The sequence below is a fragment of the Sarcophilus harrisii genome, chromosome 2, assembly GCF_902635505.1.
Source record: "Sarcophilus harrisii chromosome 2, mSarHar1.11, whole genome shotgun sequence".
In the NCBI taxonomy this organism is placed as follows: domain Eukaryota; kingdom Metazoa; phylum Chordata; class Mammalia; order Dasyuromorphia; family Dasyuridae; genus Sarcophilus; species Sarcophilus harrisii.
Genome location: NC_045427.1, coordinates 307,147,692 through 307,166,649, shown reverse-complemented (window position 1 = coordinate 307,166,649; position 18,958 = coordinate 307,147,692). Strand labels below are relative to the sequence as shown.

The following is an 18,958-nucleotide window of genomic DNA, read 5'->3' as shown; positions in this document are numbered from 1 at the left end:
GAGAAGGCTTCAGGTAGAAGTCAGGATTTTAGCCGAGGAAGTCATTGTTCAGAGGGGAGTTCCAGGTGATTTTCACAAAATAATAGAATAAATAATAGCACCTATCTCCTAGGTATTTTCTCCATTCGCTTACCTAGGAAATAGGTGCTATTCTTATCCCTGTTTTACACATTGAGAATTGGAGCTGGCTGAGGTCAGATTTGAACTCTGGTAGTGCTGATTCCAGGTCCAGTGCTCTATCCACTACACCACCATTTACACAGTTATTTAAGGAGGAGAACAGGCTAAGAATTGGGAGAATCAAGAAAGGCTTCCAGAGGGACATGGTGTCTAAACTGAACCTGAAAGAATCTAGGAATTCTAATAGGCTGAGAGGAGAATGAACTGAAATTAGCTGGCCTGTCTTTTAGCCTATTTATTCTGAACTGAAATCAAAATGGGGAGGAGGAGGTGGTCACTTGGGAGCTTGCCTCTAGGTCTCTGATTAAATTATTAAATAACTTGTGACTCCAGGGCTAGAGGGCAGAAAAGGGATTAGCCATACAAATTTATTCTGTTTTCACCAGAAAGAATTTGGAAACAAGAGGCTTGCACTCCAGTTGGTCAAAAATATATTGAGTTGAAAAGGATCTTTAGAGGTCATCTGATTGAATTCCTTCATTTCACAGACAAGGAAATTGTAATTAAGTTATTTATTCCAGGTCACAGTGTTAGTGAATGAATGTCAAAGCCAGGATTCTGTCTCAGCTATTTTAAAACCAGGTCTATCATGCATTCCAGGCACTACCATTCTGCATGTGACATTTACATAACATTAAATCTAACAGTTCAGAAAATAATTAAGTCTTTTTCTTTGGCATACTGTTTAATTCCTTAAAAAAAAAAAACAAAAAAAAAAAACGCATTGAATTTGGAGTTTTAAGGACCTAAGTTAAAATCCTAGTTTTTTTCCATAATGCCTGCTGGACTTCTCTGGGCCTCTTTCCACATTTGTAAAATGAAAGGATTGAAGTAGATCCAATTCTCAGACTTTTTTTCTGCTCACAGCACAACGTTTTTTGCTGTGAGAAATTGCGGTACACTATGTTTAAGTTGGCAACAAGGAAGGGTTCCAGACCTGCTATCCAGAACTTGGGATTCCCTGAGTCTCCTAAGAGTCAGCAAGATGTTTCACTGGATAGAACAGTGGGCCTGCAGTCAAGACCTGAACTCAAATTTAGCCCTACCAGTATGATGTTGGGCAAGTCACTTGCTGGTTTCCTCAGTTTCCTCAACTGTAAATGGAGATCATAATAGTAGCCACCTCCCAGGGCTGTTGTGAGGATCAGATGAGATAACATTTGCACAGATAGTTGCTACATAAATGCTAGCTGCTATTACTATCATTAACTCCTCTCCTCCACTCCACTTCTTTTTTGTTACTTCAGACCTCTAATCAAAAGCTGCTATTGTGACTTTTTTTGATACCAAACTGGGAAAAACAGGCAGTTCTTCAGAGCTCCAGGATATGGAGGGCTCAGGGTATAGGGAAGTTTTGAGGCATACCCTTTGAGAATTACTGGATTGGATGATCCCCCAAAATCCCTTTCAATTCTAAATCTGTGATCCTGTGAATAGAATGTGTAGAGATTTTTGGCACATCTTTCACTCCATTGATTTGGGGGACTATGTCTTTTTTTTTTTTTTCTTTTAATTATGTGGTTCTATAATAATATACTACAAATATCTCATTTTATCTTCATAACAATCTTGGTAGGTAGATGCCATTTGCTAGGTGAAGAAATGAAGGTAAATTGCAGTTAAATGACATGCTCTAAAAAAAAAAAAATGATTTGTTTACACAGCCTTTCACATTTTTTTTTCCCCTGAGGCATTTGGGGTTAAGTGACTTGCCCAGAGTCTGGTCTAAGACCAGATTTGAACTGGGTCCTCCTGACTTAAGGGCTGGTGCTCTCTCCATTCCGTCACCTAACTGCCCCTAGCCTTTCATATCTTATATAAAACTAGGAATTTTTAAATGGCTTTTAAAATGCTTTCTCTCATAATAACTTCAAGTAAAGTATTTATTTCAGTCAGAATTCCTTCCAATCAAAATAGAGATTGAAAACAAATGTTTAAGATTGTGATGTTCTAGCAAGAAGGTGGAGAGAGAGCATAGAACTTATCTTTTCATTCCTCCATTCTTTCCCTTAACCCCTGGTAGTCACAATACATAAGGGAAAGGAGAGCAAAGATGGAGAGTAAAGGGCCTTCATAGAGAATATCTTTTCAGAGAACTAAGGAATGACTAAACATCAGAAAGAAACTCCAATATGATTAAAAATTTTATAAGTTAGAAGGTCTAAAGAGAAGTCATCAGAAAAAAATAGTTTCAACAGTTACCCTAGATATGAAGCTGAACCTAACCTAAAACACAACAGACTGAATTGTAAGTGCTTTGAAGGAAATGAAGAATCATCTATTGTCAATAAAGTAACATTTGGTCTCTCTAATGAGATATGTTATCAGTAAAGAGGGAAAAAGTCAAACTTATAAAAGTTAAGGTGGTGGAAAATTGGAATGAAGGATGGAATCGGTGGGAAATAAAAATCTCAGGTTGGAAAATGCACCAAAACCAGATCAAAGAACATAATCTAATAGAATTTGAAAGTAGAAAACACTACAAGTAAAGATAATAGCTCTGGAAGATGGAGCTCAGAGTTCTGAAAATTATGGGTTTATTGGGAAAAATACAGAATCTAATCACCATTAAGAAGGACATTGATCAAGAAAATTTGCCCAAATCAGACCTATAGAAATCACTAGATGTCTTAAAGAGAAATGCCACATTTAGTTCACCAGTATTTGTTATTCACCTGTAAAGAGAGAATTTCAAAGGTTAGCCAAAAAAGCATCACCTACCATAAGGTACTCTACTCTATTTCTTCCAGAATTATTAACTGGGGAGAAGGGAATAGTGGGGAGAGCTGGAACATAATTTACTGGAAGTCAAAGTAAGTCATACTTTAGATTGTGAAATTTTCTATACAAGTAAACTAGGAGTAATTTAGTTTTAAAAGAATTTTTTTTTTATCTGAGTAGGGGTGAAATATCACCAGTGTTACTCGGGCTAGACAGAATCCCAGAAAGATTATTGCAATTTGCAGCTGTGTCAATTAAAAGGGAAAATTGTTATGTGTGTAAATTGTTGCATATGCTATTGTTGATTATTATATTGATAATGTTCTCGATAGTTTAAATGTGTGTGTGAAAAGTTGAGTGAAATTGTGTTTGAAAGACAAACTAGAAGAATTTGCCTTATATTTAGAATTTTAGTATATATATTCTGCTGCTGTCCTTCTAATAACCAAAAATCATAGGAAAACATCAAGTCAACATTAATTTAGTGAGTGGCCACCACATTTCTTCCCTCGTTGGGATACTCATTCTCTAAAACAAAAAAGGGGAAGAGGCAAAACTTCAGGAAAAATTGCAGCAAACAGTTATTTTATATCTTTCAGGCAATTGTTAGATGGTAATGATGTAGTGCATTATTGAATATCATTTACAAAAGAGCGGAGAATTTCATATGGAAATAGGAAGTACCACTCTGGTTTGATGTAAGGAGGGGTGTTTAGTGGATTGGCTGGTCAGAAGTTGTCCAGGTCTCCAAGCAAATCTGGTGAGAATAAAGCTAGAACGAGGAGCATGAGGAGTAGTAATATTGGGCATTTGCAAAATGCCCTCATCAAGATGCCTTAAATTTATATAATCATATTACCTTCATAAGAATTTTATTTTAATGGAAAAGATTGGTAGTTGGTTGGTGTTTTCTTGGTCATCTTTTTGATATCAAAAATGTCCACATCTGTTATCTTCCACATTGGTACCTCTGGACCCTCACAGTCCATATCTTTAGTACATATCAAACAGAGATAGCATTATGGCCTCTAATACTCCCAAGTGCTGCTTAAGTAAAAATAATCATTGGGAAATATTTAACAAAACAAATAAAAATACAATAAAACATAGATAATATTAACATGTGGTTTTCTAAGTGAATTATATGTCCAACAGGCATCCTTATATGTAGTTTAGTGGTCCCTATTTCTGAGTTTGACACCACAGATTTATAGCTTGGGATCTGTTCTCTCTATATTTCATTTAATTTAGATTTCCCCTCCCCCCATTTTTGTTCTCTTGTATAATTTCTGCTTTCTCCATAAATGTTAAGGACAATGATTTTAAGGTCTAATCTTTAATTTCTTGTGATAAATTTTGCAAATCTTTACCATATTTCTTCTGTTTGTAGCCCTTTTTCTGATTTTCTCCTTAAATGCCCTTGGGATGACTTTACTTCTTTAGTTATCTTGCTAAGTTTTCTTTAGGATTATTTTATCTTCTAGTGCTTCTCTCTCCTTTATGAGGCAATACTGCTCATAATAATCCATGATTCTTCTTCATAATATAATAATGTAACATTCCAAAATTTATGGGTTGCAGCAAAAGTAATTCTTAGAGGCAAATTTATATATTTATACTAACAAAAGAAAAAAAGAGAAGGTTAATGAGATAAGTTCAGTTTTTAAAATGAGAAAATCAATATTAATGCAACTAAAATAAACTTAACAGAAGTTATCACTTAGACAAAAGACTTGAAAGCAAACCACATACAACTAAATTAAAATAAATTAATTTTTAAAAGTCTAGGGCAAATCATTAGCCACATGATTTAACCAATTAACCAAATAAGAGAAAAGAAAATCAAATTACTGAAATTTTTAAAAAATGAGAACAAAAAACCCTTAATTGAATGGTGAAGAATAGTAAAAAAGAAAAACAACATGTAGCACATGTAATCATATGCCATGAAAATTGAAAATGTAAAAAAATAATAATAATTCATATGGACAAGCAAAAAGTCCAGAATATCAGAGGGAAATCAATCATTTAAAAGAAAAAGGAAGAATTGGGACCTTGCATCTTAGATTTCAACTTACACAACATATACAATATGTAATTTTACAAAATAGATTAACAGATTAATGAATAGATTAGCTAGTAATGAATTAGAGCTAGATTTAGATGGTAAAATACTCGGTATACTTGAATCACAAATCACTGGAGGAAATAGTCACTATTCCGCAAAAGTTATTAGCAAACATTTAGAAGAGACCTGATCAACACACTCCCACACACCCACATATATACCAGTAACATAGTTTTTTAAACATTGTAAAAAGCTAGAAAACAGGAGATGATTAAAACTTTCACAGTTTTGGGAAGGAGATAAGTTTTTAAATTGTGACTCAGAAAATTATGGGAAGAAATACTTTAATTTGATTGCATAAAAATAAAAAGCTTTTTTATAAAATATAAACCATAAATCTAGAATCAAAGAATGAAACATAGGTGAAATTATTGCATTAAATGTTTGAAAACAAATGTGACATTCAGAATATATAAAGAATTGACACTTGACAGCATGAACTATTTTATAGTTGATAAGTTGTCAAGTAGACAGTTCTCTAAAGGAATGTAAGCTATCAACAGTTTCATGAAAAAATATTCAAAATCCCTAATCAGAGATACAAATTAAAGCAACTCTGAGCTACCAGAGCCCCAAATTGACAAGATAAAAGATGACAACTGGTAATGCTGGGGTAAAACAGGCCTGATATTGCTGTGCTAGTAGGATTGTGAATTGGTCCGCTTTGGAAATCAGAAGCAGTATGGTATGATAGAATTAGGAGTAAGCATATTCTTTGATTCATAGAGATAGAGAATATCTCTCTGCGGTAGAGAATATATCCCAAGGATATTATTGACAGGGAGACATCAATTTCCAAAGACGTTCTTGACATGTTTAACGTATTTGTGATGTCAAAAAATTGGAAATGTACTAAGTGTTTATCAATAAAGGATTGGCTTTTAGTTCAGAAACATTTTACATTAGATCAGGCTGAACAGATGGTGGTATGTGAATACAATAGAATATTATTATGTCATAAGAAGTTATGAGGCATTATATTGTACTAGCAAGAGAGGCTGGGTTCAACATCTGCTTCTGATACATACTGACTCTGTGACCCTAGACAAATCATTTAATCTGTTTATGTACCTCAGAACAGCTCTGCAAGACTGGAAATCAGAGATTTGCATTGAAGGGGTTTCCTTATGGGAAGTTTTCAGTGGACACCAGCAGTGTCAAACTCAGAAATAGAAAATATTAAACTGTCCATAAGGATTGTGATGACTTAGAAAATAACAAGGTCTGTGGAGTGTGTATTTGACACCTCTGGTATAAAATAATAAAATTATAGAACCTACTCCCTATTCTTCCCCCCACCCCAAGATTATAACTATGAAGAATTTTAAAGGGCATATATAAATAGCTATATAAAATTATCTGGAGTGAAGAGAACAGAATCAGGTCCAATCATCAAACAATTAAGTGCTTCTTAAGTGCCTGGTACAGTGCTAATGTCTGGGAATATACATACAAGATGAAAGAAAGATAGGTACCTCCCTTAAAGGGGCTTACATTCTAATAGGGGAAGGCAGCATATTAAAAGAAGCTGAAAAGGTGGGGATTGGGAGAAGAAAAGGTGAGAGATAAAGGAAGGTACTGATGTAGGAGCAGAGGAGAGAACCTCTAGAGAGACTAGTGTGGTTCAAGAGAGGAAGAAATACATGACTTGAGCAGGCATCTTACTTTAAAAATGCAAGTTCTGGGAGGAACCAGCCAGTCAGAAGCTGCAGGGATGCAGCGAGTTTCCACTGTGAAGAGGTTTTTGGGACTTGATAGGGAAAGTCTAGGAAGTCAATTCAGCCCAGAGGGGAATGAACCCAAAGAATAGAGAGACAAATAAAGAGATAAAATAAAGACAAAAAAATAGAGATGAAACAGCAACAAAGTCTTAGAGCAAACAACAAAAAAAGGTGTGGTTGTGTTATGCCACAGTTTCCTTTTAGTGTTCTGCCTCAGTTTCCCTAATTGTTCCACCTCAGTTTCCCTGAATTGTTCTGCCTCAGTCCCCCTGGTTTCAACCCCCCCTTCCTGATTATTAGGATTGCTATAACTTGGACCTGGCTATTCTAGGATCATAAACTGTAATTGTTTAACCTCAGATAAGGGAAGATCTTTTATTTCAGACATCCTGGCTCCTAAATTCTCCTAAGTTATCAAGAATTTATGGTCCGATCCTCAACCTATCAGAAGCGAATTGATCATCCCTTCCTGGAAATTCCCGAGCTCACCAGTATTTGGATTCCACCCCTTGCCTTTGTTTCCCCTGATCATTAGACCATATGAAAATCATTGGAATCTCACATTCAATGCTGAATTCTTTGAGACAAAAGTCCAATTCAGCCCTGGGGGGACAAATGGATTCTGATCTGCCCCCTCAGAAAATCTCTCCCTCTCAGAAACTCAAACAAAATATTAAAAACTCTCTAATCTCTATCTTGCTTCAGTTTCTCTGGCATTACATTTGTTGCTACGATATAGTAAACAGAGACATTTCTTTTGATGGGTAAATAATGGAAATTATAGACAAATTCAGTAATTTATCATTTCTTTGGAGGAGGTTGGTTTCATTTTATCTCATATGTTCCTTTTTTTTCATGTTTTTATTCTCGTATTTGAATACCTGTACTTGCCAATGGAAGTCAAAGTAAAATGTAAATTAAGAACAAATAGAACTTGAAGCTATACCTAAATATCATATTTAGCAAATATTGGCCTTTAAATGTTTCAGATTCTTGTATATGAAGTCAAGAACAACATTGTCATCTTACATTTTGTCCTTGCTTTTGTAGGGGATGGTCCATTTCCTGGTGTGATTGACATGTTCGGTGATGAAGGGGGATTACATGAATTTCGAGCTAGTCTTCTTGCTTGTCGAGGCTTTGCTACCTTAGCTTTGCCATATTTTGCTTTTGAAGATCTACCTCCCATCATGAAAGATTTAAATCTTGACTATTTTGCTCAGGCTGCTAAATTTGTGCAGAATCACCCAAAGGTAAGTGGTATGGCAGAAGAAAACACTAATCACAAATAGGAAAATAAATGTGTGCTGTGTGAATAATAAATCAGTGGCTAAGCAAGTCAGTAAAGATAAATACACAGTAGTCTTTGTAATTCATTAACATTTGTTCCTTTCTCCCCCCACCCCTTCTCTATGTCTCTTTCCCTTTTTCTCTTTCTCTTTAAAGGTGAAAGGTCCCAAAATTGGAGTGATTGGATCAGGCAAAGGAGCAGAACTGGCCTTCTCAATGGCCACCTTCCTCCCCGATGTGGCTGCTGTGGTCAGTATTAATGGGTGCATCTCCAACACGGGCACCACTCTTCAATGTGGCCAAGTAATCCTTCCAGGGCTTCCCTTTGACCTGGATAAAATCACTGTCACTTCCTCAGGAGTATATGATGTTAAAGAAGCCCTTGTAGACCCCTTGGATCCTGCTTATGGAGACAGCCTTATCCCCATAGAAAAGGCTAACTCTCATTTCCTTTTTGTGGTTGGAGAGGATGACAAACAGTGGAATAGCTCTTTGTATGCTGACTTGGCAATCAAGCGCTTAGAAGAGCATGGAAAAAAAAATTACACTCTTCTGAGTTACCCTAATGCAGGTCATCGAATTGATCCACCCAATAGCCCCTTTTTTCCAGTTGCCTTGGATCGGTGGCTAGGGGTCCCTATTCTGGGTGGGGGTCAGTGCAGAGCTCATGCTATTGCTCAGGAGGAATCTTGGAAGAAGATCTTAGAATTTTTGAAGATGCATCTAGAGTGAAAAGTATAAAAACATAAAGTTAGGTTGAAGTGAATCCCAAACAGTGCAACAAATTGATTTCAAAGGAAGTTAAAGGCCTGAATCTGTATGGCTTTGTAAAATGAAAATTAAGGTCTCATATTCATCTACATGTTTTTTGGGGGGATGTAAAATTACTAAGGAAATTGTATTTATTTATTTTTTTTGGTAGCAGTTCAAGGAAACTGATTGAAGGGTCAGAAGTATTTCAATTTTGTGTTTACCAGAGCCTGTTATTCTTAAGCTATCTATTGAATAAGGTTTTAATTTGGCTTATCTAGAGGAAGATAGAGGCTTCAATTACAAAGGGAGAGATGATTATTAAATGAAAGAGCAAAAATAGTTTTCATCATGGCCCCTTTGGGCATTAAAAATCAATTTGTACACCAGTGGCTTATCTATTTTCTATTTTTCCATTTTCTTTTTTACTCAGAAAAATATTCTTCTGTATCTGCCACAGAAATATTTGTAAAAAATTTCTTGACCAGAGTACGTACTTGAATGTGATCTTATTATTGAATACATGGCATTGGATTTTTGATAAAGAACTTTACTTTGGCAATGTAAATGTCAACATAAAGCTGTAAGATCAGCTGCACTGACCTTAGGTTTTGTGGAACCCACTTTTTTAAGGATCAGCAAAGATTTCAACAAATCTTAAAAAAAGTACTTAGAAAATCTAAGTGTCTCTCCAGCAAACAGCAGTCCAGTACTGAGAATAGGTCTCGGTATTCATTGCATCTTTCTTCTCCATTTCTGTCTTTATTAATATGTATTTGAATTTCAAAAGTTTATTGAATTTAGATTATCCTCCAAAATAAACAATTTCAGTACAGAAATTGTTCTTTTCTAATGGTTCAGAATCTTTCTTCCTGTAACTCCCAACATTTAAAATTAAATTTATTGGTGGAGAAAGGATTTGCTTTTAAATCACCATTGATCCTATGTTTTTTTTTTTTTGTTTGTTTGTTTGTTTGTTTTGGAGAATTGATGCTTTGGGTTGGAGGAAATTAAGTCTTTGGTTTTGTTTTCATTTAGGCTCCTTTCCCTGATGTCCACACATTTCATTGGGAGGAGGGGATGGGAGGATTTGTGACTGTGAGTTGAACTACCCCTAAATCCCCAGTATGAGTCATTGCTATAATGCATTTTATAACATTATTACTTAAGTAAAGCCACACTTCAAAATGTTTAATATTAGAGAACGAAACCTCAGCAGATTGAGTAGTTACTGCCCTTTCTTACATTCATGTAAGAAATAGAAACGTGGCAAGTCAGATTTTTTTGAAATCTCTTTTCTAAAACAACAGTAAAGGAAAATGTGCCTTTGAAAATCTAAGAGCCATGATCTGAGGTTGCCATTTGAACTTTGATGTACTGTTAATTCTAATTTAATTTGAATGAATTTGACTGTTTTAAGTATCCTGAAAAAGGGGTATTAGTCACACAGCTAGGTTTTTCAGTTGTGTGTGTTTTAAATAAAGTATGTCAAAACAGTATTTTTTCTCTAATCAGGCCATTACACCTCATAAATACCTCCCCTCTCATCCAAACTATGCACTTACTTAAAAATTGTATTTATTTATATTTATCATTTTTCTCACTGTTTGTATCTGTTTTCAATCATAGGACACTATTTTGTGCAGTATTTCAAAGTTTCCTATGGATAGATTTTTTTTTTTCTGAATTTTCTGATTTGTGAAATCCTTTTAAATTATTTTGACTATTTTAGGATTGTAAATCTTTGCTACACTCTACTGATTTTCCTTTTTTAAGGTTGTTTTAGGTAGAAATAGAGCTGTTTGACTTTAAATTTTATTTGTTAGGGTGTTTAAAAAAGACACAAGAATATCTAGCTTCATGTTGTGGAATTATTTGTTTATATTAAGGGTGTAAAGAACACAGCATCACTTTTTTTTTTTTTATAAATGTTCTTAAATTTTGAAATCAGAAATGTTTCTCTAAAATGTGTGTACAGAATATTGTTAAATTAATTTTCAAACACAAATAAATTTCTGAAGAACATATGCTGAGTTTATATAGTTTACTTGTGGTCAGTCATTACTTTTAGCTTGTATACAAGCCTTTGTGGTACCAAATGAGAAAAGAATAGATAACAGTAAAATGAGATCTTAAAAATAAGATAACAACATTCGTTTCTGAGCCTTAAGATAACATTATTTTGTGAACAAATGACAACCTAGAATCATAGAAAGTTAGCATGAAGAATTTAAAGAGTTATTTAACCCAAATCCCTTCCTTTAACATATAATGAAACTGAGTCTCAGAATTGAAATGATTTGTCCAGGCTCATACTATCTGCTTGTGGGTGAACTGGAACTAGAACTCAAATCTCTTTACTCCTATTCCAATGATCTTGCCATAGTGCAGTTAAAAATATTATTCAATTACATGAACATGTTACACGGTTTAGAAGATTTGCTTGAGAATTAATTTCCTGATATAAATAGAACCATAAAACGGTGGAAGAATGTTTTTCGGGAAAGGAAGAATTCTAACAGTTCTTCTTGGATGAATAAGATTGTTTGAATAATAAAACAAATCATTTTATATAGTGTTTTGTGGTTAGCAAACAGTAGTATGTACTGGAAGCACCTCTGGAGAGCTGATTGTTAAATTTTTGGAATGAGCATTCACATTGCAGAAATTGGTGAACATTACAAATCAGGGCTTGATTTATTATGATCTAGACTTTTAAAAAGTGAAAAGGAAAATGTTAATGTTGATTAAACTTAAAAATGTATCCTACATACATTCCTTACTGCCCCTGAAACTGATTTTAAACATTTATCAGGACAACCCTGCTTCCAAAGTACTTTCTTCATAACCCTAAATGATAGCTAATACAGATAAGAATTATTTTGTACAGATAAGGAAACTAAGACAGAGAGCTAAAGTGAGGCAGTGCTAAGTGTTATAGCTGGGATTCTAATGCAAGCCTCCTAAATCTAAATCTAGTAAGTTCTTTATTACTACATGTAGATAAAAGAAAATGTGCAGTATGCATTGTGATGGGAACTGAAAATATTTAGCCTAAAGAAAAGATTGAGGAGTGACATAATAGCTGGCTTCAAGTAATTGAAGAATTATATGAAAGCAGAAGATTAGTTCTATTTAACTTTTAAAGGAATGTAAACTGCAGGAAAGTTTCAGCTTAACATATATGAGGAAAAACTGTAAGAAGCAGTTAGGTCGAGCAGTGCTTAGAGCATGGGACTTGCTTCAGAAACAACTGGGCCTTACCTCATATACTTACTGGCTGTGTGACTCTGAGCAAATTACTTACTGTACCTCAGTTTCTTCATTTGTAAAATGGGGGTGATGATAGTACTTATATCACAGAGTTGTAAGGCTTAAATGAATTAAACATATTTAATTTGGAGTGCTAGCTACTATTATTATTGCTGCAAACTACTCCCTCCCTCTTGGTGTTTCACCCCTTCTCAGTCTCATTTGCTAAGCACCATCTGTGTTCTTCCCCATAATCATGGGTATCATTCTGGGCTCACAGGTCCAGACCCTCTCTACTCCTTGGTATACTCAGCGATCTCATCCACTCCCATGGGCTTAATTATTATCTCCAAGCAGATATCTGACTCTCAAATCTCTGTATACAGCCCTTACAAGTGTACTGAGCTCCAGTCTCATGTTACCAAATGCCTGCAGACATCACCTGGGCATCCCAGTTATACTTTGAAATTAACAAGTAGAAAACAGAACACAACCCACCCCCAAACTGTTGAGGACTCCATTATCCTTCAGCCCTAGTACCATTTTCAGCTCTTTATACCCCAGCTCTGGTTTGTTACTGTCTTGTTCATTCTGCCTCCACATAATCTCAGTGTCTCATCTATTTCCCTTCCACTCACATTGCCACCACCCTTTGTTGAGGACTTCATCATCTCTCATTTCATCTATTGTAATGGTCTCATACTTAATCTTTGTGCTTTCAAAGGGCAGCCAGTGACACAGTGAATGAAGTAGCTAGCAGAAGGGCAGATAGAGTCCTGGGGCTGGAGTCAGAAAATCTGATCTTCAACTGTAAAATAGGTCGAATAATAGCACCAACCTGACAGAAATGTTTTGACAATCAAATGGGATTCTATTTGTACACAGGGATGAGCACCGTGCCTGACACATAGTAGGTTCTACTCCCCTTTTCCAAAAGTCCTATTCTCATTTCTCAATCCTTTCCTCACAACAGCTTCCAAATTAATCTCAAACACAGGTTTGCTGACCATGTCATTATTGCTCAAGAAGCTTCGGTGACTGCTGCTTGACTCCAGAGTATAATTCCAAACTCCTCCGTTTAGCATTCAAAGTCCTCCAGAATCTGGCTCCAGCCTTCCTTTCTATTACTCCTCCATGCACTTTTCATGTCAAACTGACCTAGTTTTACTGTTCTCCAGTTGTTTTACTTCTAGCCACCCTGCCTTTGCACAAACTGTCCCAACTGTGCCTCAACAAGAATCCTTTTCTCAATTTCTAATCCCTTTTGCCCTCTTAGTGGTGCCTATGGACCCCTATTCAAAATGAGACTTTTAAATACATAAAACGTGAATTCATAACATAAAATACACAGAAACCAAACTGTAGTTGAACACAAAGATGTCATTTTCCCCTTATCAAATGTATGAACTCAAGGATAGAGAATCCTCCTATCGTTAATAATTTTTATCTTTAAATTACCAGATACTTTACCCATCTGGGCCCATGCTGTGCTCTAGTTCACTAGGCCTCCATCCCAGTATGTACATTCACTCAGTTAGCATTTATTAAAAAATCAGGGCGCCGAAGTGTCAGACAAACTAGAGAAAGTGACTACCCGATAGGTACATATACAATGTTTCTTATATGTATCCTGTTCCCCACCCCCACTTTTGAGTCTCCGATCTTTTACTCTTTTCTGACGTTTTTTTTTTGGGGGGGGCCTTTTGGACAAACTTGGTTAGATAGATATCCATTTACTTATGAGGAGCAAATGCATACGCGAAGGGCATCAGTAGCACTCTTCTCCACCTGCTAATTCCCCGCGGCAGCCCGGAGCGGAAGCAACTGCAGAGAATTACCGCAGTTCTCTCGCCAGCCTTCCCAGAAACAGTTGTGCGCTCCTTAGTGCAGCTCGTTCGGCCGTCAGAACCATAGAGAGCCACATCCCCCGCTTCCCCCTCTCCCCCCTCCCTCCACCTCCCCCGCCTCCTTCCAGCCGGCTGCCCGGAGCGGAAGGATTCAGTCGACCCTTTTAGTCATCCCACAATGCCTCTCGCCCTACGCGCGCGCCCGAGAGCGAAGGTGGTGCTGCTGCCCGCGCGCGCGTCTGTGTGTACCTCCGGGAAGTACGCATGCGCCCAGGCCCAAGCTGGGCCCTAGCAACCGCCGCAGTGACAGTAGCAACGGAGCGTAATGGTGAGTATCCTCCAGGGTTTGGGGAGGCTAACTTGGGGTTGGGGGAGCGGGGGGCGGAGGCGGGGAAGTGTGGGCGAGAAGCGTAGAGGACCATTCCTCGGGCAGGGAGTCGGAGACGAAGGGGAGGGCAGGGTCTGTGGGGGGGGGGGGGGGGGGGGGGGGGGGGGGGGGGGGGGGGGGGGGGGGGGGGGGGGGGGGGGGGGGGCCTGGGGCGGATGGCTGCGGCTTGCAAGGGCTGGGGGAGCGCAGGAAGGAGCGGGGGTAGAAGCGGGACGGAGCGAAGGGGAGGTGCGGAGAAGAAGGGGAAGGCAGCCTCTTGCACTGGAGGAATGCCCTTCCCCGGAGAGACGGGGAGGGATCCGACGTGATTGGCGCAGCAGGGAATGCACACTTGTTATCTCTAATTAACGGTGAGAACCATCAGTGGGCGGCACTGCTGCAAAGCCGCCTGCGTCTGTCTCAGCTGCCGTGCGGAGCCCTGGTTCGCCTAGTAACAGGGCACTGACCGCCTCAAGGTAACCCAAGAGCCCCAGCGAGCCGTTCTGCTTATTTACAGCCTCGCAAACTCACCCCGGCTTCTCCAAAGAGAATAGGTACTGACTGGTTGGCGCGGTGTTGCGGCCACAGAGAAAATTTAGGACAGTAAGTGCTCATCCTCCGCGACTGTTGCTTATTAGTAGGCGCGGTTAGCTAGTTGTTCTCTTCTGGAAATTTCAGCGCTCGAATAAGCAGCAACGGTGCCAAGGGCTGGCTGGGTGGGAAGGGCGAGGGAGCCCGCGGCGAGAAGAGCGATGACCGCTCTTTCCGTAAATGAGCCTCCCTCCCTATTCCTGCTGCAATTACGCGGTCAGAGCTAAAAGCTTAAAAGGTTCTGGACGGTAGTTATACATTTTAGCCAAAGAAATTTTTTTTATCTGGCTCGGGTGTGAGTCATGGAAGTTAATTAACAGGTTCGAGCAAGTGATGCCTTTTGAACTACTAGACAGACTTCATACTAGCAAAACCGAAGAAGACAGCAATCAGTAAAACCAGAAAGTGAAGAAGTACTTGGCTTGTGGGCAGAGTACTGGCTGGGTCACTCCCGAAGCCTGGATTCTGGTGCTGTGTTGTGGCCCTGGGAAATCATTTAAGCTCTCATTGCCTCCGGACAGCTCTCCAAGGCTGTAAGTTAGGGAGAAAATAAATGTTAACCTGGGCTGGTTGAGGGAGTTTCAGGTGTGCTGGTAAATGTTCTAGCTTCCCCTCCCCTAAAAATTGTATTTGCATGAACATTTTCTTCATCGCTTTATTCAGTTTAGACAATCAATGAAAGATTAAATCACCCCCTACTTTGTAATTTGCTTATTTCCAAGGTAGGAATACTGGCAGGAAACATTTAACAATCTTCTCAGCGATTAAATCCGCCTCTAACACACCCCTGTCTCTGAAAATTTAACATTTGGCTCTAAGAAGCTGGAGGTGACTTGAGCACACCCAGGCAGCTGAGTGGTCCAGTGGATAAAGTGCCCTGGAGTCTGCAGGTTCTGAATTCAGAGTGGCTATGACATAAATAGTAAGGGTTGGGATGGTGAGAGTGGGGTTAATTTGTAGGATGATTGCTATTCAGCCTATATGGGCAATGGATGAGTGGGCTGGAATTTTTCGTAGGTGGGTCTGGTTGAGACCTCCTCAGCCACCTAGGAGGGTGGATAGGATTGCAAGGGTGAGGGTGAACTCAGGCAGGTGTTAGCTGTGCGTCCCTTGGGCAAGTCTCTTAACCCTGTTTGTCTCAGTTTCCTTATCTATAAAATAAGCTGGAGAAGGAAATGACAAACTTCTCCAGTTATCTTTGCCAAGAATACTCCAAATGAGGTCACAAAGTGTAGTATAAAATTTAAACAACAACCAGCACATCCAGGTACCAGTGAAATCCCGCAGAATCCCAAATCCAATCCCATTTCATCCATGCAACCTCCTGGTTGGAGGCGTTAAAAATGTATGAATTTTAAGTTTGTGGGGAAAGTACCAATAATGCTGTACATCTTTTTGTTGTTTGTTGTCATTCATTCTAAGTTTTTCTCTTTAAAGTGTAAGTGAAATTTATTTATTCACAGAAGTTATTCACAGCCTTTTTATTTGGTAGGTGTTAGTCTGGTCAGTTTTTGGGAGGCAATGACCAGACATTAAAATAACTAAAATTCTTAGCTATCATTTTTGAAGGTAATGTTAATCTCATGCACAGTTAGAATGATATATATTTTGACTTAAAAATAAAACAAAGTTTAACATGCATTCAACAAATGTTGATTGACCAATTAATGTATAAGGTATTAGAAAAATGCGTGGCAAAATTATGAATTGTTTGATGAAATAATCTTATATGTGAAAACTAATTAGAGAAACTTTATTCAAGACTTTTTAAACAACATCAGTATTGAGATTAATTTACCTAAATAAAATGTTGACTTGCTTTAAGTATAAAATTATCTAGTTTTAACTTGAAAGACAAAATTTGCATGTACTGAAGTTCAAACATGAAAGTTAATTTAGCATTTGTACACAATATTGATTTAATTAAACTAAAGTATATATCTTAATAGTGACATGACTTATGGGACTAAGTCAAATTTGAACTAATAAGAGCTTTAAGTTAATTTCAGTTTCCTCTATCCTTTCTGACATCCAACTCCACTTTTCAAGCATAAGAAGATTTTAGAGTTGAAGGAAACTTTAGATATCATCTAGTTACTCTTCTCATTTTATAGATTTACATAATATATGCCAGATACTGTGAGATGCAAAGACAGTCCCTGTCCTCAAGCAGCTTAGATTCTATCAGGGGATACAGGGTGTACATACATAGTATATACAGACTAAATGCAAAGTAAATGGTGCCTTGTTTTATATCCCTCTGATGAGGGATCATGATGATTATGATTCTTAGCTATATACCCTATTTCCATACCAAACTATAAGCTAAATGAAATACAAAGTAGACATTTTTAAAATATTGAATTAAAGTCTGGTCTAGAAAGTTTTTTTTTCATCTAAGGCAACCAATATTTAAGTTATGGATGAATTACTGATCTGTACCAATGGAGGCATTTCCTACACCAATGAAATAACGGAAAACATTTGCCCCCCTCACAAAGTATGGATCAATGCAATTTAACAGGCATTTATTAAGTACTCATAGTTTATAAAGCTTGAAGGGAGGTTTTCAGCAAGTGGGACCTGCCTTTGACCTTTTAGTGTTTTAACATTTTTATCAGTGACTTGGATAGAGACATAGATGGCATACTTAACATTTACACATATGACAGTGGGAAGGTTAGCTAACAAGGGAAAGATAGGAGCCTCAGGGCCAATGACATATCCGAAGACTAGAACACTGGGTTGAATCTAATAAGATGGAATGTAACGGGGATAAATGGCAAGCCATGTGCTTGAGCTCAAAAATCAAACTGTACAAATAGAGGATAAGGAAGGTATGCCTAGCAACAGTTTGTATGGAAATTTCTGAAAATCTAAGTGTACCACACACTGGGTATCAGTCAACACTGTAAAAACGAGTTCACTCTTAGGGCTACTTTAAGAGAGGAATAGTGTTTGGACCAGGGAAGATGATAGTCCCATTGTACTTTGCCCTGCTCTAACAACAAGAGTTTTGTGTTTAGTTCTGGGTACCACATTTTAGGAAGGACATTTGATAATCTGTATCCGGAAGAGGCCACCAGAATGGTGAAGAAGGAGGTATTTAGCCCTGGCATGATGGCTGCCTTCAAATGTTTTAAGCACGGTCACGTAGGAAATAGATTAGACTTATTCTCTTTGGCCCAAGAGAACTGCACTAGGAACAAGAAGAGAACAATGAAAAATTTCAGCTCAGGATAAACACAAAAAAATTGTTTTCTTAAAATTAGAGCTAAATTAGTTCCTAAAATTAGAGTCTAAAAGTAGGTTGGAGGTCTTCTGTTATAAAGTTGATAACTATTTGTTGGGTATATCATAGAGGGAATTTCTGTTCAGTTGAATTAGATGACTTCTCAAATCCCTTATGACTCAGTTTCTATGCTATAATATTGCATAAAATTAGCTTTATCACACTCAAGTACATACGGCTTGCATATGATGATCTGATATTTATGAAAAAGTTCTAGGCTAGTGTTGATTTAGATCCTTTGATATAAACTATATAATTATCTCCTCTTGACTTTGGGAAAGGTCAGTTCATATATAATGAATTCACTTAAATGAAAAGAATGATTTTAAATATGACTTAAAAACTATGGAAGTGTGTATGGGTGCTACATAGAAAAATCGTTCATTTAGTATTTGTAGATAGATTAATCACATATCCAAATAATGATTCAAAGCATTCATTCAATTAAAAACATTATATACTCATATTGTAGTGTGAAATGTTTTAAAATTACATCTTCTGTCTGGCTTAATTTTCTTTGTTTTACTTCAGGAAACAGAATAGAGGGAGTTTAAAATTTGGAGCTCCTCTATTTAAAAACTGGGACAGTAAAGTAGTACAGTAGACAGTGTGCTGGGCTTGCAGTCAAGAAATCTCTTTTTTCCTGAGTTCAGATCTGGCTTCAAGACACTTACTAGCTGTGTGACCCTAGGCAAGTTTGCCTTAGTTCTTCATCTATAAAAATGAGCTGAAAAAGGAAGTTGCAAACCACTTTGGAATTATGCCAAAAACAAACAAACAAACAAAAAAAACTCCAAAGTCACCATGGTTGAAACAACT

General features: G+C 37.4%; 1 protein-coding gene across 5 annotated transcripts in view; it reads left to right on the top strand.

Moving 5' to 3' along the window:
* The window catches only part of DNAL1 (dynein axonemal light chain 1), a 63,624-nt gene that overhangs the window by 1,626 nt on the left and 43,040 nt on the right, over positions 1-18,958 (top strand). For 4 of the 5 annotated variants that reach the window (XR_004232006.1, XR_004232005.1, XM_012548128.3 and 1 more), the window contains exon 1: positions 14,087-14,217. Coding sequence is in view for 3 of the 5 variants with exons in the window: in XM_012548128.3 (XP_012403582.1) it covers positions 14,215-14,217 (3 nt within the window). In the remaining 2 variants the exon portion in view is untranslated. Of the gene's footprint in view, positions 1-7,800; positions 8,004-8,196; positions 8,290-14,086; positions 14,218-18,958 lie in introns of those variants that run through there. The other variant, XM_031952553.1, reaches the window with a different exon arrangement.